The following is a 21383-nucleotide window of genomic DNA, read 5'->3' on the forward strand; positions in this document are numbered from 1 at the left end:
AAAAATATTTTGAAATTAGATTATTAGAAGTTCAATTCAATAAATTGGATGAAGAAATACAATAAAATTGAAATCTATCTTTCTGCATATTCGTCTAGATCAGTGGTTCCCAAAAAGTGGTCCGCGAAAGCTCAGGAAAGAAAAAATGATGTTTTAATCGTTATTAGTGTTATTTAAATAAAATGTATTGGTCTATATTAAAGTATAATCAATTTCCTATCAATAATGTTATACTAAACTCATCGGAAGTTCAAAATATGCTTTCAATCGGTAAAAGAAGTGATAAGTTCCAAATTTCCAATGCAATAAGATAGGACTACAAAGTTTGTTTGGAATCTTAATGGCGGATTTGTACCACGTGATCGTGCTAGCCAATCAAATGCATGACAGTCAATGACCATACTGTGGGTAATATAGCTACTGTAGTGAAACCGTACATTTAGATAGTGAGTGAATGATAGATAATTGATAGATTGATTAATTATTTGCCTTTATTAATCAATCAATTCTCTAATCATTCACTCACTCTCTAATCATTCACTTACTATCTAAATGTCCCGTTTCACCAAGCTCGGTCAAAACATTCGAACCATGGTCAAATCAGTTTCTGCTTTACAACGGGTGCACTGGAACATATGGTTTCTATGGCGATAGTTACTGTAGATAATTCCAGTGTACACTTGTAAATCGTACCCGGCTTGGCCATGTCTAGAACGAGCTTGGAGAAACCGAGCATGACACTAACAATTATTAGATGAAAGATTTGATAAGAATAACCAGATTTTTCGAATTATTGTTTCACACTTATAAAACTAATTTGTACGAAAAAGTGACCAATTGATTTAGATTAACTCGAACTTTGCATTGATTCACCAATACAATAATTATTTCATTGAGCTCTCTTGAAACTCCACTATCCGACACAAGATAACAATGATTTTTTGATATTATATTGATGTAGGCTAGCCCTACATGGATACATATCATGTGAGCACGGTTTTCAAGGTGACTATTTTGGTAACAAACTGTTTATGAAAGGATAACAAGTTTAGAGTTTTTATGATGAACGTTCCTAATTGATGTAGTATTTTATTTTTATCTTGTTCATAAATGTAAAATTTTAATGAATAAAGTGTTAATTACAAAAGCACATTTAAAACAATATTTTAATTTTTAATAACAAATATTGACATGCTTGCTATACCTAGTTGTTCGATCTCACTGCGGCGCACAAGTTGTTCTTTGCCGGTAGTGCCATTTTGTAAGTTGGAATATTATTATTCTATCAATTTGTATATTATTTTATGGCAAATAAATGAATTTGAATTTGAAAAAAATGGAAAAAATAATTACCAAGAGCATTATCTACCAGTTCACAGGCTTGCTTCAACTCTGTGCAGCCTTCAATTGCGTCTTCAATAGTTGAATAGCGAGCCAGTTCTTCAGCCTAAAACACAAAAAATTATATTATTGTTCTCCAGTGTTGTTTCCCATCAAGAACTCTAACTATTAAATCACCTTTTTGTTAATAAATAGAACGAATAGCAGTCAAATTTGAAAAAGTGATATATTATTGTATTGGATGGACACGTAAAGTTGAGGCTGTGCAAAGGATAAAAATAAACTTTCTACTGGTGATATTTTTCATAGTTTTTCGATTTGTATATCATCAAGCTATCAAAATGAAAAAGTTTTCTCAGGAAAACATTTTTTTCCGATCATTACTTTTTGAGATATGAGCGCCTAAAGTTAAAATTCTTGGGACAGAACATTTCAAATTCGGTAAGAAATAAATCCATGAGATTTAGTGGATAAATTCTTCATGGTGTTGATGATTGAATAAAACAAAAATTTCCTGAAAATATCAATTTTAATATTTAATAACATTAATATTATTTATCAATTAATATTTTTAAAACATTATATACAAATTGATTTGATATACAAATCGAAAAACTTTGAAAAATATCACAAGTAGAAAGTTTATTTTTAGCCTTTGCACAGCCTTAAGCTGCCAAAAACAATGGTTAGGTCTCTGACAATGTCAGAGTTCCTGAAATATTGGTCAGGTGCGACCTGGAAACTTTGACACCAGAGGACCTTAGCCAGCTAGGTCACACAATATTATAATTCATTATATTATTGTAGTGTCATTTTTCTGCTTGCACTGCCATAGGGAAAATTTTAAAGTTCACTTATTGGTTGTTATTTTGCTCTTTTGCCCAATTTGCAGTAAGATCATTTTGATTTTTGTCTTCTGATTGTACAAATCATGAATTAAAAAAGAATATTCACCTTGATAACAAATATTGGGTTTTTTTCGACGTGATAAGAGTGAAGCGCTAGCAATCTGCAGTGACATTATTATTGTATCAAATAATGTAAATTGCAGTTTAATAGAACCCGGATTGAAGAATCGATTTCAAAAAGTATTTATTTTGATTATATCGTAGTTGAATGTACTCCTGTATAATAATGTATGTATAAGTAGCTCTGTCATTGAACCCAATCCAACGAATTTTCTCTTTTTCATAGTCCCTTGAGATTTGTTATATAACGTTTCGATTATAATGAAATTTTTCATCTCAATTAAGTTATGTGGATAAATGTGATACATGAATTAATATGCTATAAACTACTACAGTATAAATATACACAGATAATTTCTGCGGCTACTGACATATTTGATGAATTGTAATTCAATCTTTCAACTTACTTGAAAATAGTTCTTTATTCCATTAATATTTGATAATTTTAGAATCGTAATTTATATAGTAGGAAATTTACCTTATTGTAGAATAGTTTATTGTCAAGAGGATGCGAGATTGTTTCTTTTGGTTTATCGAGAATTTCCGACTTTACTTTATCGCTGCAATCTGATATTTTCTGTTTGATCGTTGATATTCTCTGGAAAAGAAAGAAAATACAATAGATATGATAAACAATGTAAATATAAAAAAATGGTAATTCTAGTGAATAGAAATTTTAAACGAGTTAAACTAAATTAATGTGTTTTTCTGAGGGTGATTCCCACGTGAAAACTAGTTGTGCGTGGGTAATGAGACGGATGAGTGGACCTACATCTTTATATGGGTTCCGAACCACCAGGAAGAGATTTTACCTCATAAATGAAATTTAGGAAAAATATAATTGACAGTTGGTAATAGAGATGGCAATTAGAAGTTGATCACAATTACTTGTGTGAATTAAAAATTAATTATTATTTTACAGGGATTATTATTGAGTTATTGAAAAATATGTAGAAGATCAACTGTGACTAATGTCTTCATGTGATAGAAACAGGAGATATAATAAAATAATGTTATAAGAAAGACTCTGTTTTGGTATTTTTTGATATAGCTCACCTTTTGAAGAAGTTTTATATGATCTTCGAGAGAAGCACTGTGATCACAAGTAGCCAATAGTAGATCTCCAAGATTTTCTCTCGGGTGGACACCACTTTCAAATCGACAGTACATTCCTCTCCAAAACCTACAAAAACAAACATTTTTTAATAATACATTTTCCAAATTTGTTGAGTTTTTTCATCAGAAAGTTTATGGAAACTGAAAAACTGCAAAAAACTTATTAATAATAAAAGTCTACGGAGCTTGAGGTTTTATTGATAAAAGAAAAAATACAAATTAGTTAAATAAAATTATTCTAATTAATTGAAAAAATTTTCATATTTTTGACCGATTACATTATTTTTATAAGTATGATACAATTTGGAAAGTCATGAATAAGAATGTTATGAAAAGGACATTTATTACGTTGAGGTATTGACGTATGAAAACGTCCTTCAAGGATATATCTCCTTCTTAAGCTCAATATTTTGATTGGTTGGTAGCCCTCCATCCTCTCCTCCAAGGATATATAACCAAAATAATTATTAACCTATAGTCTGTTCATTGAAAGGAGAGATGCTAACAATAACATAAAGTTTTTGCTTGTGTTCATTTAAAAGTAACGAAGTTACATGAGTAACATATGACTCTGTCACAAAGTGAATTTTGTGAAGAATGGAGAACCGTCATTTAGTATATAACTTAGTGAATTTCCTTTATTTTAGTAGAAGAATAGGGTCGACAGTCAAATGTATTTTGCTAAGCTTACAGTCGAGTGTGTAAATCATCATCATTGGCGACAACCCTGTGAATTATCAGCAGCGGATTCATCTGAACCAGAAATTTCCAGATCTTGTTTACTAGTTTGAGCGTTCTAGTATCTAGTATTGCAGCAGCAGCAACCGTATCATCAAAGCGATAAGCAACTACCGGGTTGAGTTGGTATCGTTCTTCATGAAATTTCTGGTGAGAAGGATTGTTTACCGGCCTAATTTATTATAGTAATTAGCAGTATTGTCATCATGGTTTCACCCTGAGCATCAAGATCATCTGAATCATATCCTGTCACATGATCAGTGGCATGATCGCCTCCTGAGACTCCCATTGGACGGTAATCTCTTTTCCCCCCGGCCTCCTAATTTTCCACGGACCTCTCATAATAGTCGACCTACTGACTATTAATTTAAAAGCATTTCGGACGATTGAGAGTGATTCCCATTCCCTTAAGGGCTGTCACAGATTAGCCCTTAATAACTGTTGCGCAGTTGCTAGACTGGCGCGGAAGTCCTGTTCAGCAGTTTCAGAATTGCTGAAAATCTTTTCGCAGCTACAGGCTTGCGATTCAGAAATCCTACACCTAAAACCCTATATACTGAACCTTAAATATCCCGTATTGGAAATTTATACCCTGTATTTAGCTAGCAGGTCCAGCTTGCTGAGAGCTAGAGCGCAATTGTCAGATTGCGGATTATTGAACAGATATCTGTTTGCTGTAGAGAATAATAATCTTATTATTGATTCTCTGTTCCCTATACCCTATACTGTATACCTCATACCCTGCACACTATTTTCTATAGCTTACACCCTATACCATACCCTATTTAACTATATCTTGAATACCACTAACAACTCCATAGTTCCGCCATACCGTTACTCCATAGCCCTCACCATAAATCCTGTAGTAAAACCTCTTTCCGGGCTCGCAGATCCAGTCTGCCCGCCGTCAGCTCGCAGTTGGTTCAGCTTGTGTACCACCTTTACAAATAGAATTATTTGTAGGGATCTGATAGTCAGATCTGTCTCCTTGTATAGGGTTATCTTAATCTCCCTTAACACCCACCCTGTATTCCAAAGGCCAAGGGCCGAATCGGCCAGTAACGGCACGGGCAAATACTCTTCCCCTGAAATTAAAAATCTCGCGAAAGAAGCAGAGGGTAAAGAATAAGGATAGGGGGAGAAGTGTAGGTTCGGTATCTCCACCAGTCAGTACTGACCCCGACCCATATCCGGCTGTAGCTAGTCCGCGTTGTAGCAATACTTCGCAATTATTAGATAACCTAGGGGGTGGAATAGGGTATCTTAATAACTCATGTCACAGTTAATTGCTGGACTTGTATATACCAGTTCACACAATTCTTTCATTCATACTTAATCACTTACTGTGAATATTCAGTTGAATCTGTGACAAATATGTTAAGAGGCTGCTGTAAGTCGTTCTTGCTGCTTCAAGATCTGCTCTCACAAGTGCTTGTTTGTTTACTTGTCTCTCAGCTCCCATAACAGACTATAGTTTGATGGCCGTTTTCACACGACATGACAGGACAGAAAGCTCTCTGATCGGCTAATTGTTGATTTGCTAACCCAATCAGAGAGCTTTCTGTTCTGTCGTGCCGGCGTAAACAGCCATTTACTAATCTGTGATGAATAATAATGTATTTCTTACTTGAAACTTTGCGGAGCTAGACAAGGCTTGAGAGTTTGTGGTGCGAAGGAGGAGTCGTACAGTGGATTCATGTATTCGTTCATATGATTCGCCATGTAGCCCCATAACGAGTACGTTCTTTCGTTCAATCTGAAACAAAAACATTTGGAATTTGATAATCATTATAACAAGAAATTTGTTGTTTCATAGTTTTGGATCAACAAAATAATAATATATCATATTTTTGCATGCGTGAAATCTCTGCGCGAGTTTCAAAAGCATGCACACAACAATACAAGGAAGTATGCTGAAATCTATTTCAATTTCTATTCAAGATTCAATCATATATTTGAATAAAAATAGTGTTTTAAGTAAAAAAATGATTAAAGATAAAAATAAAGATAGACCGACAAACTTTGTGAGTGGTTTCCTGACTTCAAAAAAAAAACGTTCCAGTAGAGATAATTATGGCTGAAGATTGCACATTTTCTTCAAATTTTTTTATTTTATAAATTTGTGGCAACCTCATGAGGGCTCTAAGTTGATCAATTCTCATGTGAAATTAATAGAATTAACTAAAAGTACATAACTTTGATGATTGTTGAAATAATGGAAAAATATGTCAAAAGAAGTTATTTTCAAATTAAAAAAAAATACAACTAGACCTAGCACAAAATAAAAATCAATCAATCAACTAGGCCTAAAGTCCGTGCAAACCTATAGATAGAGTTTATAGGCCTATTAGTTTGTAGCATGGAGCTTTATGGACAATGTTATTTCAATAGAACATAGGAGCACACGGTTGCCGTTTTTATGCTGATTCTATTACCAAGGCCTAAGTTCCCTTTTTCGCTCTTTTCTCTCACAAAATAATTTCACAGGCTCTTTGGATTGTGTGGAATCTGGCAGAGCTGTACTCCATAAGATTAATGCTGCAAGGTTTGCACAGACTATCGGATATATATTGATTGACGATATTTTAAATTAGAGACAATAATTGATAGTTAAATTCTGAAGGGAAAATGTTCATTTACTTTTTCGTCTAAAACCTACTTAAACCTGGTATGTTATTGATCAGAGCAGAAATTTTTCAAAAAAGTGTTACTTTTGTCATTTCTGTCTCCTTTGAATCCTGATTTATCTGGTTTAGGAACGTTTTCGACATATAACTGAACATTTTTCTCCAATGATCTGCTATTTACTCTGTTTTGGAGCACCTTTAAACCGGTACCTACCTTTCCTCTTTTGCTTGATTTGTGTGGTCTTAGTTTGGAATTCTTCTCGATGTTTTTGAATGTAACAAGTGTTTGCAACTTATTGAATAAAATATATTTGTTCAATTATTGTGAAACTACCTCGTACCCTTCTCAAACTTTTTACATAAACACTACTAGTGTCAGTACTAATGCCATTTTTAAGTAGTTTCCTTTCAAAAACAAATCTTTTTACTAGTATTAGTTATTCATTTACTTACTAATCACATTGTGTACAAATATTTGACATAAGGAAAGACACAACAGGCTCATGCCAAAACTGTCCCATTTCCAATAATTCATACTATAGGCTACTGTCCGAATCAAAAAGTAGGTTATGTCACTTTCACTTTCCAAAAAGAAAACAATTCACACTCTTCAAATCTCAGAAAAACGAGCAAATTTTGAATAAAATATATATTATATTTTAGTCGAATATTAACAAAATCTAGAACAGTAATTATTGGAAAAGTCTGAGTTTTGAAAGAAACTAGAAAATTTTGAGCCAAAAACTTGAGGCATTTAATAGAAAACTACAAATGATTGAACAATATTATTATTTCTATAATAATTGAGCAATTCAAGTGGCTCTATTAGAATACTTTATTGAGAAATGTTTCATTTGATTTGACTCTTGATGCCGACTAACTGAATGGCTCAACTTCCCATTTGTTTCAGTACCTCAATAAATGGTAAAAATAGGCAATTGATGAATTGAGATGTTGACGAACTGAAGATGGTGCCTACCTGAGATCCACCCGATCCTTCTCGCAGTTGCCGATGAAGGTGCCATACTGGCATGAGTTGAGGTGGTCGTGCAGCGTCAGCAGAAATCGTTCGTTGAACTGGAATGCGCGCGGGAATTGGTGCGTGAGCTGCCACGTGCATTCTATGAACTGCGTGAAGACAGGTGACACCTCCTTGGGGTCACCGGCTATGTGCGCGCACCGCTCGCTGAACTTGTGTCCGAATGCTAGCCAGTCTTTTTCGATCAGCGCCTGGTAACACAATCACACTCAATCAATCAATCTATTTATTTATGTCATATTTCGATCAGTCAATAAACAAATCAATTTATTTCTATCAATTTATTCATTCTATCAATCAGTTAATCAACCAATCAATTAATTTCAACACTCAATGAACTTGAAAGAAAAAAAATGCCAGTCTTGTTCGATCCGCGCCTTGTAACAGAAACATTGAATCAATTTATTTATTTTATTAATGTATCAGTCAAATCAACCTATCTATTCTATTTATTTTATACTAGCAGGAAACCCGTGCTTTGCACTGGGGCAAATTTGGTGTTGTAGAATGCAATCTCCTTATGTCCAAGAAACATAAGAACATAAGATAATCTTTATAATAGTTGAGAATTTTCAGCAAAAAGAAAGAGTTTGATAGGTCTTAGCCAGCTGCCTTTGATTCATGAACCGCGCGCGCTATTAAATAAGCTTTACTCACTTGGAGTAAAACCTCTTTTGTTGGGCTTTTACAGTTCTGTCCCAGCCGTTGGAGCAATGCACTAGACTGCTAATGCTTGCATATACTAAGATATACTGGGGTACTAATGCAAGATGAGAAACTAAGATGAATGACAAATTAATAAGAGGGGAAACAAGAAAAAAAACTATGAGCAGAATCTAGGACTAAGACAAAGTTGAATGACAGAAAGTAAGAATTAATTTTCACCGATCAGATAGTCCTGTATAGTGCGGTATTCTAATAGCTGTCGAGCAGAGTACAGTAAAAAGAATTTGAATATATTGAGAAAAAAATGTTATAGAAAGAAAAAAGGCTATGAGAAATTCAGAATACTAAGATACTAAATATAAGATGAGAAACTAAGTTATACTAAGATACTAGATGTAAGATGAGAAATTAAGATGAATACGGAATTAATAAGAGAGAAACCAAGAAAATATGAGATGAATCTAGGACTAAGAATGAGTTGAAATTCATGTGAAAATAATGTGTAATATTTCATCTATGTTTGGTTTTGAAGCATCTAAATTTTGAAAATCTGCTTTGTGAAAATATTAGCCTATAGGTCTGAAAACTTTGTGAAGTGAAGAACTACAAGATTTGACCTATTTCGTACTATTATTATTATTACTATTATTTTTGAAGGGACGGATTCAAGGATCCAAAGGTTCAAAGAACCCCACACGTCAACCGAAGCTTATTGTGTTCCCAAGTAGTATGTTAGTTAGGCAAACCAATACCTATGTCCTTTACAAGAACCAGGAGTTTTCCCCTATGCTAACATCCCATTCATCACCCGGTTGCTCGTCACAATTCAGTGCGATATACTTGGCAGTCTCTTCAGACTGATTGGTCCTCGTGACCTAATTGACTTCCACTCCTGGCCTTCTTTGAAGGACCTTCCGCTGAGGAAGGGGTCGCCAATTGCCTCTAGGGTGCCTGGCTACCCTTGACTTAGCCTCTTGACCCACTTTTGTGCCTGGAGTTTCACCCATCACTGGTCTCTTGGGTTTTTCTTTTTGCTCCTCCGAAACTTAGCAGGGTCAAAAGCCTTACCTATCCCAATAAGTTTTGCCTGAATGGCCGCCCATCTCTGAGCAGTGGTGAGTTTTGGCGTCTCCACCCACAAACTCGAGTTTTCCACTCCTGGCCTTTTTGTAGGTCCTTCCGCTGAAGGAGGGGTCGCCAAATTTTCTCTAGGGCACTTGGTTACCCTCGACTCAGCCTCTTGACCTACATTTTGTGCCTGGAGTTTCACCCATCTCTGGTCTATTGGGTTTTAGAGGGGCAAATCTCCGAAACTGCCCTGATGTAGCAGATCCCGTGGACTTGAAGGCAAGGCAACTTCTGGAGTTGCCTTGGGGTTTGGTTTGTTCATGTGGTTCCCACGAACAGCTAGGGAAGTGGAGTCAACCCAGACAGAGCCCCGCATGACCAGGCAAGTCTTAATACTACAGGAAGGCGCCTGATATCCTGCAGGCACCGTAAGAGACACCATATAAAAGTACCACCCATCACGCTCCACATCACACCTTGGGTTGGCCTAAGAAGAAGTAAGAATATGGCCAAGGAAGGCCGACAGATAGAAAAAGGAATAAAGAATGGCACAAAGTGCCAATGGAAAAAGTGCCATTCTAGAAATGAAAAGTTCCAAAGCATAGTAAGAAGAAAAAGGGCTTTGGAAAGGGGGTCCCTTTTAGTCGCCTCCTACGACAAGCAGGGATACTGTGGGTGAATTCTGGTTTTCAACACATTCTTGAGTATGATTAACCCACAGGGGGCTAATTCGGATTATGTGTAACCTTATCTAAATTTGGGTGAGGAATAGCACAAGGATACCTTATTTTTTCTCTCCCTATCATTCACTCTTCACTCTATTTGGAAGAGAGTTAGTGGGGAGGATATTTTTAATATTCTTTCCGAAGAATGGACATTGATATGTCCAAAGCTCCGCCAATTTATGTAGATGCATAACAATATAATTATCTATAGTTATAATATTACAAATTGCTTTTTCATATCATATACAGTTCAATAATTATTTTCTTAGTCTATATTATGTAAATTCATCTATAATTTTGATATATTGTAAGCTATTGTATATAAGTGTATAAGCCAGTATATATTGTAATCTACATAAATAAAGTACTCAATCAATCAATCAATCATTTTGATGATTTACTTATTGTAAGAATGAATAAATTTATTTATTCGTATGGATTTATCGGCAGAGATCCCATTGGATGTTCTGCCTTGCCGTATGTCATTTCCTATTTACCCTCCTATGTAACCTAAGTTTATAGGTTACATAACGGGTTCTCTATGTTTTATTACAAAAATATTACACTTTCACAACCTGAGTTTTTAAATGAATATTGTCAGGCCCGGTTGCACAAAAGCAGATTAAATTTTAATCGTGATTAATTTCACTAGTACTAATCGGAGAAGGCGTTTTGAGAAGACGGCTTCTCTGATTGGTGCTCGTGAAATTGATCACGATTAATATTTAACCGGCTTTTGTGCAACCGACACTAAGAATGTTGGATTATTAGACCGACCTGATAGCCCTGTATGGTGCGGTAATAGCTGTCGAGCAGCAGCGATGATAAGGAGCAGACCTGCGCAGTTCGGTCCCACCCGTCAGAGCAGTGCACCAGGGTGCTGATGCCTGCGTCAATGGCCTGCGCTATGAACCACGACGTGTCCAGGATGGCCTTCATGTGCCGCAGCCACCAGCTCGACTCCAGACCATTAAGGAAACTGCTCATCGACGGTGCTTTCGACTCGCATGCTGCCAAACAAAACAATTTATCAATAATCATGAAAATGGATTATAAAAATTATTTGGAAAAGAGATCGAGGATGTCTCAGGATTTTAGAGGCACAAAGGTTCGGAACAGGCAATAATGCCTAACCCGTGAAAGAGGAGAAGGAGAAGAAGGAGAAGGAGGAGGAGGAGAAGGAGGAGGAGGAGTAGGAGGAGGAGGAGGAGGAGGAGGAGGAGGAGGAGGAGGAGGAGGATGAGGAGGAGGAGGAGGAGGAAGAGGAGGATGAGGAGGAGTAGGAGGAGGAGGAGGAGGAGGATGAAGAAGACGAAGAAGAGAAGAAGAAGAAGAAGAGAAGAAGAAGAAGAAGAAGAAGAAGAAGAAGAAGAAGAAGAAGACGAATAAGAAGAATAATAGAAACACTTAATCAATTTTGGGCTCAATCATGAGCTGCGGGCAAGCATGCCCAAGTAAATTGCAAGAATTGTAATATATATATATATATATATATATATATATATATATATATATATATATATATATATATATATATATATATATATATATATATATATATATATATATATATATATATATATATATATATATATATATATATATATATATATATATATATATATATATATATATATATATATATATATATATATATATATATATATATATATATATATATATATATATATATATATATATATATATATATATATATATATATATATATATATATATATATATATATATATATATATATATATATATATATATATATATATATATATATATATATATATATATATATATATATATATATATATATATATATATATATATATATATATATATATATATATATATATATATATATATATATATATATATATATATATATATATATATATATATATATATATATATATATATATATATATATATATATATATATATATATATATATATATATATATATATATATATATATATATATATATATATATATATATATATATATATATATATATATATATATATATATATATATATATATATATATATATATATATATATATATATATATATATATATATATATATATATATATATATATATATATATATATATATATATATATATATATATATATATATATATATATATATATATATATATATATATATATATATATATATATATATATATATATATATATATATATATATATATATATATATATATATATATATATATATATATATATATATATATATATATATATATATATATATATATATATATATATATATATATATATATATATATATATATATATATATATATATATATATATATATATATATATATATATATATATATATATATATATATATATATATATATATATATATATATATATATATATATATATATATATATATATATATATATATATATATATATATATATATATATATATATATATATATATATATATATATATATATATATATATATATATATATATATATATATATATATATATATATATATATATATATATATATATATATATATATATATATATATATATATATATATATATATATATATATATATATATATATATATATATATATATATATATATATATATATATATATATATATATATATATATATATATATATATATATATATATATATATATATATATATATATATATATATATATATATATATATATATATATATATATATATATATATATATATATATATATATATATATATATATATATATATATATATATATATATATATATATATATATATATATATATATATATATATATATATATATATATATATATATATATATATATATATATATATATATATATATATATATATATATATATATATATATATATATATATATATATATATATATATATATATATATATATATATATATATATATATATATATATATATATATATATATATATATATATATATATATATATATATATATATATATATATATATATATATATATATATATATATATATATATATATATATATATATATATATATATATATATATATATATATATATATATATATATATATATATATATATATATATATATATATATATATATATATATATATATATATATATATATATATATATATATATATATATATATATATATATATATATATATATATATATATATATATATATATATATATATATATATATATATATATATATATATATATATATACATATATATATATATACATATATATATATATATATATATATATATATATATATATATATATATATATATATATATATACATACATACATACATACACACACACACACATCCATAATAGTCCATATAAACATCATACTGTTTTATGTATAATTTCAAACATTGAATTCGGCGACTAACCAACCCCTATAACGTAGAGCATCCCTAAGAAAGCCGATGAGTCTGTTCCAATCTCTTCCATTTAAATAATCTATTATTGTGCTTTCATTAACTTGTGAGCTGCCAAACCATGCCTTTCTTATAAAACTTCTCTTGAAGTTATCATTCAGATAGGCTCGATTCTGCAAGTCTAACAGCAAAGAGGCGTATAGTCTATGATACTCTGACCGTTCAGCACGCTCTCTCCACGTCGCATACATGTTCTGACTCACTCTCTGCAGCAATTCGTTGATAGAACTCTCCCATCTATCCATGTGGGCAACACTGTCACTCCATTCTATACCATAACGCTGACAGAGGTCAATCCATACTTTGTACCATCCGCACTTCTTGACAATAAATTCATGAGCAATTTTGTATGGAAATCTCTCTGCCGGCAGACTAAACACTCTAATCAAGTAACCTAAGTGAAGCCTAAAAGTATGAATCCACATCAGCTCAACCTCACATTCTAAATAGATAACATAATCAGGAGTATTTTTTGGAAGACCGAATAATCGCTTTATAAAATTTTTTTGAAATTTCTCCACTCGATCACTCTCAATATAGCCCCACACTTGAGCTGCGTAAGTTACGGTGGATCTGGAAGCTGCATTGAAGACCTGCCATTTGATAGAGAGCGGCGCTGAGTCATTGAGAATCAAGCTCCTCCAAACACTGTTTATACCAAACATTGCTGTCGCTACCCTATCCTCAAAGTGTTTTTTCATTGACAAGGATGAAGCGAAAATAACTCCCAAGTATTTGTACTCACTTACAACCTCCACCTCCTCTTCTCCGTAAAACCATTTTTCACTTTTCCTCAACTTTCCCCCTTTTCTAAAAACAACAACTTTAGATTTATTCATGTTTACAATCAGGTTCCATTGAGTGCAAAAAGCTCGAAGTCTATTTATCATTTGTTGCAGTGAAATCGGGGTATCTGCTAGAATCACTACATCGTCTGCATACATAAGTCCATTTATGTCTAAGTTTCCAACCGACACACCTCCCCCAATATGCTCACACAGGTCATGTATAAACAAGGAAAATAGCATCGGAGAGGCCAAGCAACCTTGTTTCACGCCGCTATTTACTGAAAACTCAGTCGACAGACCTCCATAACCGTTGCACCATACCTCACACTTATCATCGCTATACATTTGTTTTAAAATTCCTATAAATTTGCTCGATAAACCTATTTCATAGAGCCTGTAGAAAAGCGCATTTCTATCTATATTATCGAAAGCTCCTTTGAAATCGATAAAGAAAGCATATAATTTTCTTTTTTTTACTTGTAAGTAGTAATTGACGACACTATGGAGAACAAAAATATTATCCACAGTAGAATACCCGGGACGGAAGCCTGCTTGATTTTCTCTTATAATACCCCTTTCCTGCTCCCACTTGACTAATCTATTGCACATTATTCCCATGAAAATCTTTGTCATTATATCCATACATGTAATTCCCCTGAAATTTGAGACACAGGAAGGATCACCTTTTTTATGGAGAGGGAAAATAATAGATTTTTTAAAAGATTCCGGAACATAGCCACATGAGTAAATATCATTAAGTGCTTTTAGTAACAGTGTTTTAAAGATCTCGGGAGCTTTTTTATAGAATTCTGCTGTAATTCTATCTTTACCGGGCGCTTTATTACACTTCATTTTCGCAAGAACGGCATTCAATTCACTCATATCCAACTCCTTGTCTAGAGATGCTATTTCAACACTGGGCGGCGCATATGAGATTGGCTCACTTAAACTAACAGGTGTAAATAATTCTGAAAAATATTCGACCCACTCTTCTGGTTTTATAGAGACAATTTGATTAATACGGCTTCTCTTCAAGCTCCCTACAAGCTTCCAGAAATCTTTAGAATTGTTCACTTCACGTAATTTATCATTAATACTCACGTAATAGGACTTCTTCCTCTCTCTACACAGTCTTTTATACTCCCTTGTTGAGTTCAAATAATCATTTTTAATTGAGCTATTATTAAATTTTCTAAATAATTTTAGTAAGCTAAACATTTTACTTCTAGCTCTTTCACAGTCTCGGTCGAACCATGCCTGCTGTTTAATAGCCTTTTTATTCCGATTACATGTGAGCTGCCTGTTACTGGCAGATGAATATATCAAATCTTTCAGATAATTAGTTGCCACCTCCGGATCATCCGATATTTCAACATCTCTACATTTCTCTAACAATTTACGGGTATAATTTACTTCATCTAATTCACTAAAACTTAGCTTGGGTAAAAGCGGTAATACTACTTTATCATCAATAACATTCATTCCATCATTCACTCCATCCTTTACAAAATACAAACTAAAACATATTGGAAAATGGTCTGAGAAATGCTCTTGAAGAACAGAAAAACTATTTATACAAGCAATATTATCTAATGAAATACAACAATAATCGATAACAGACGCACCTCGTTGATTTAAAAAAGTAAATTCTCCGTTTCTATCTCCTTTAATTCTACCATTTAGTATTATATAATTAAATACTTCACAGAGATTTAAGATTTTTTCTCCTCTTGAATTAGTTACAACGTCTTTCGATATTCTGATACGTGACAAGTCATTATTATCAACAGTGACTTCGATTGGAATGTTCTGTGAGGAACCTACTCTAGCATTCCAATCCCCGACTAATATATTACTCGACATAGAATCAGAGGTTGAGAGAAAATCCCACAGTGCATCAAAATCCTTTTGCCACTCCCCATCCGAGCCACCATTTAGATAAATTGGCAAAATACGTATTCTTTCATTATTTATCTCAATTACAATGTGCGTTCTACCATGACAATCATTGAAAGAAAAATGTGGTGAAAATGACGTTTTATATCCCATTACTATTCCCCCTCTTGCTCGACCAAAACGACTACTCCTCACAGCATAATCCCAGACCAATGTATATTCCTGTAAATAAAAGTTATACTCCGTTTCTTGCCCTTCCTCTACGTGTGTCTCTAACAAAATGAAACAATTAAATTTCTTTAGAAAACCAAAAATTGAAAATAATCTTTACCTTTTATGCCACATACATTATAAACTAAAAAATCAGACTCCCATTTATTTAGAATAGGCCTACCTATGCGACTGACGGCCCCACCTCATTCAGTATCCATTCCTTGTTTGTATTTTCCTTTCCCATCCATGAAAGATTTTAGAATTTCTTCTGTGCCAGCCCCTAGTACTTCCTTGAGTTTGTCTTCTCCCTTATGGTCACCGAACTGCAGCCAGTCGTTCACCATATCCCATGTGAATGACATCTCCCCGATAAGTAGACGATTGTGGACGACCCGCACCTTCGCCTCCGGTTTTTTGTTTACAATAGCTTTCCGCAAGGCTAGTAGCTTTCCTCTTCCTTTCCGAGTCTCATACGAATAGTCTTTGAATACGAAAAAGTTTGTTCCTTTCAGCTTTTTTGAATTTGATAGTATGAAGTTAATGTCATCGTCACAGGGGAAATGGGCTATAATTAAACTGTTCTTTTTCGGCTTCCCTAATATATGTGCACGATTAACAAACACGTTATCATTACATCGTAGATAGTCCAAACAGAATCGTCTCACCACTGCCACGAAATTTGTTTCATTTGTTTCAAAATGCAGTCCCTTGAAAATGAGATTATTTCTTCTACTCCTATCCTCCAAATCTATGAGCCTTTTTGTTAAAGCGTTATTCACATTTTTAATACATTGTAAGTCTCGTTTTTGTTCCAAGTTTTCACCAGATAACCTTTCCACTGACAAATTAAGAGCAGCTATATCGTCTTTAGAAGCTAGTTTGGACAATTTACTATTAAAATTTTCCATAATTCTAGTTTCCAAACCATCCAATAACACTTTAAACTTTTGCTCATCCATTTCACTTGTCACAAGTTCTAGACGCTTTTTACCCGGCCTATAATTAACTTCTGGGGACACTTTTGAACGTTCACGTTTTTTAAACGAATTGGATGGCGAGAAGTACGAGTCTATACCTTTAGACATTTAATAGATTATCCACAGAAGAAACAACTGCACTTGTAACACAGGATTAGATTATTAGTTCAGAAATACTGCATAAATACAACTCCACTTATAACTTGGGAATAAATTATTAGTTCAGAAATACATTGGAAAAACAATCTTAAACACTTTAGTAACTACACTTCGAAACAGTCGAGGCTGTGTTAAACGAGAGGCCGTTCAGAGCGATAAGATAGCACGTCTGCTCTGCTCAACGTCCAAAACTCAACTCCAGGTCACATTCATAGCTTAGTCTACTGTTAACAAAACAAAATTCCTCCGTTCTCAAAATTTTTCACATGGATGTGTAAAGTTTTTATAATTTTTGCTATTGTTTGAATTTATTCATTTGAAATCTATCTCTACATCTCTACATCATAGAATCATGAACAGACTATTTGATGATTCTACTGATTTGATAACGCATTATTAATGTTGGATAATTCGACTAAGTATTGATATTATGTACAGTTCTCAGATAGAGTGAATTATTTACAACAAACCTTAAACTAATAGTTGGATAGCGGATCTACTTTATAAAATGTAGGTTATGAATTTAAATCACTAATTTCTTTATTCAGACACTGTATCAAATCAAGTGCATTACTCACAGGGACCTGGAAAGATCTTCACCTTTCAAATGATTGGGATCATCATGTGGATGATTGGTGTGGAGACTTCTGTCAAAATTTTCTGGGTCTTCATGGTTTTCGCATACTGGATGGTAAGTAGCCGTACATAGGTAGGCCTATCTGCAATTTATTTTTCAATTACGGTAAAATAGATAACCTAGATAATATATTTCTATAGATAACACAGTGCTCGATTTTTCTATGAATGATCCAGGCGACCGAAATACTTTGCTCTACTACGAGCTAAATGACTGAGCTTCCACAACAAATTATAGAGAATAACGAATTATAGAAGTTTTACTGTACTGTAAAGTTAATTTCTCATCTGTATATTTTATATTTTACAGGCCAGGGATTGTGTGATTTTTTTCACCGAACTGCAAGATCTTCTGGTTGCATTTTTCATTAGAATGTTGTTGAACGGATTCGTCCAATAAGTAAAAAGAAATAAGAATCTTTCAACGATGCGTCCATTTGCAGCAGGCAACATAAGATTTTTGATGTTTTCATACACTTTAGTAGGCTACTTAATCACCTTCTGTGAATTTGTATAATCTATGTTGTCAGGGCCGTCGAGAGAATTTAATCACCTTCTGTGATTTTTTATCATCTATGTTGTCAGGGCTGTCGAGAGAATTTATGGGCCCCTGTGCAGTATACCACCTCGGACTCGGGACCCCAAAGGGGTAGGGGAGTGATTGGGAGGTGGAGGGTTGCGCCCCTTGATGCCCGGGCCCCTGTGCATTTGCCCCCTCAGCCCCCCCCCCTGTCGACGGCCCTGTATAGTCCCGATACCAATAGTAAATACTATTCCACTTTATCTTTGTAGTTCATCTAAGAAGTGTTTGCATTCAAAGTAACATTTTGTAAATGAAGTTAATTAAGTGAAATAAGTACCCTACTAGTTAAAGAGTGATTCTGTTAATAGAGTTTATTATGTTGAATAAGTAAGTAGCTATAGTTAGAGGGTGATTTCGTAAATGAGGTCAATTATGTCAAACAAGTACCTAGTTGTTAATTTCCGATAAAGACTATTAAAAAAATATATTTTGTCAATAGATCTAAATAGGCCTACTGGAAAATGAACAAGTTAGTTGTGTTAATTAAAAACTACTATTTCTGAATTTCCTTGAATTTGTTTACATCAAACTATTGTGTTATCCCTTAACTTGGCGGTGTGTACTATGGGATAAATCACATTTATTAGCTATTATTCAACTTTCCCGGTCATTTAAAGCTTCCATTTTGTTTTCTACCTCGACTGTAAGATTGATACTGCATTATGATCAGTGGAAGTGGTGGCTTGGGTTAGAAGCGACATCTACAGGAGACTTTTTGAACTAGGCTGCCAACATGGATTCCAAACGGAAGAAATACACAGTGCCAGATTGTGAAAGTTTTCTCAGTTTCATCTCAGATGATATCAATATTAAGTTTCGTTTAAATAACAATGTGATTCATTTCAAGATCAAACAACCAAGCTAATCAGTTATTAGAATCAATTATTTGATCCAGTTTAAACTTTCACTGTGGAAGCAACGACTGGTGATAACTCAAAGGTTTATAACACGACCTTTGGGCTTTATATTCTCTTACTCATGCTCGCGAACAGACGAAAGTCTTGCGAGCTACACATTCTTTTGTACTCTTTATTTATTTTGTATTTATGTGTATTTAAACTATGTAAAATGTGCAAAGAATGAATAAATTGAATTGAATTGAAAAAAAAAAAATTGAGTACTAGAAACACTCTGTTCATTTCAAGGATGAAGTAGCCTGGATGTCCTAACAATACTTTGAACTAAATCTAGAAGCAGAAGTTTTGGTCTAGCGCCTGAATTTTCATTACACTATTGTATTAATTATTGTTATTCAATAGATGAACAAAAAATTTGGCCGACCAGGAGTTTCAGTGAATATGAATTGAAGACAGACTCTGTGGTCTATATAGTCTGTAGTCATTTCCAGCACTAAATTAAAATTAACTTGTAGATTGTATATAAACATTTATAATTCTAGAGATTAATAGTACTAATTTCAATCATGCTTTTTTCTATAGCACAGATTTCCAATATTTAAAATTTTACTTTTATCCTAAATAAGTTATAATGTCCATCACATAAGCTCTTGTAATGATTATTTCATGAAACAATGTTAGTTTTTATGGCGTTAACTTACTGTCTATTAGTTTGTTGAGACTAGTTCTCATCCAGTGTATGTTATCTATTCCTAGAAAATGAAACTTGATATTCTCATAGAAATTCTCATTCTCGTATCCCTTTCCAGCTGCTCTATTCGCCATAGCATTTATCTGCAACACGACAATCAAATGAGAAACTGAAACAATGATGAATAGAAATATATATTTGTAAAAAATACAAACTCTTGATGAGAATATAACCAACAGAGGAATAAATTCATGTATCTCTATTTATTTATTAAAAAAAAACCGAATGAGAACAAATAAATTATTTTTGTATGAAATTGATCAAGTTATAACAAATGTTCACTATTATTAACTGATCCCTTTAGTGAGTTCACGTATTAAACTTAGCATTTGATTTGCATTCGTTTGCTGTCATTGTCTGTCATTAGACAAAGCAGATAGCTCAATCCTTTTCCAACTACGCACCGTTGCCAGATTGTTTGTATGGAGAAATATAAGAGCTACCAGAATAGTCAATCTAAATCATGAAAATGTATTATTAAATCATTAAAAGAAATGTTCCTTGAAGAATAAAATATATAATTATTATTTAGCAAAAATCCTAAATAAATGCTGTAAAAATCACCCCGAAGACTTCTGCTACTGCAGACATTGACAACAGGGTTAACAGCTAGATGGAAATTCGATGAGAACTACTATCCAAAAATTAGCATTTGAATAAATGCATTCTCTATTTAATTCCATCAATAAAATATATTTGAGATGGAATTGATCA

The 21383-nt window shown here is 32.3% G+C and overlaps 1 protein-coding gene across 2 annotated transcripts in view; it reads right to left on the reverse strand.

Moving 5' to 3' along the window:
* LOC111047975 (myotubularin-related protein 6) overlaps nucleotides 1-21383 on the reverse strand; it is a 72138-nt gene that overhangs the window by 16354 nt on the left and 34401 nt on the right. For both annotated transcript variants that reach the window (XM_039438796.1, XM_039438795.1), the window contains exons 7-13: nucleotides 20620-20752; nucleotides 11066-11298; nucleotides 7770-8020; nucleotides 5791-5919; nucleotides 3366-3492; nucleotides 2788-2907; nucleotides 1354-1447 (exon numbers count right to left, since the gene is read on the reverse strand). In XM_039438796.1, the coding sequence (XP_039294730.1) occupies nucleotides 1354-1447; nucleotides 2788-2907; nucleotides 3366-3492; nucleotides 5791-5919; nucleotides 7770-8020; nucleotides 11066-11298; nucleotides 20620-20752 (1087 nt within the window). The remainder of the gene's footprint in view (nucleotides 1-1353; nucleotides 1448-2787; nucleotides 2908-3365; nucleotides 3493-5790; nucleotides 5920-7769; nucleotides 8021-11065; nucleotides 11299-20619; nucleotides 20753-21383) is intronic.

The sequence above is a fragment of the Nilaparvata lugens genome, chromosome 12, assembly GCF_014356525.2.
Source record: "Nilaparvata lugens isolate BPH chromosome 12, ASM1435652v1, whole genome shotgun sequence".
Taxonomy (NCBI): domain Eukaryota; kingdom Metazoa; phylum Arthropoda; class Insecta; order Hemiptera; family Delphacidae; genus Nilaparvata; species Nilaparvata lugens.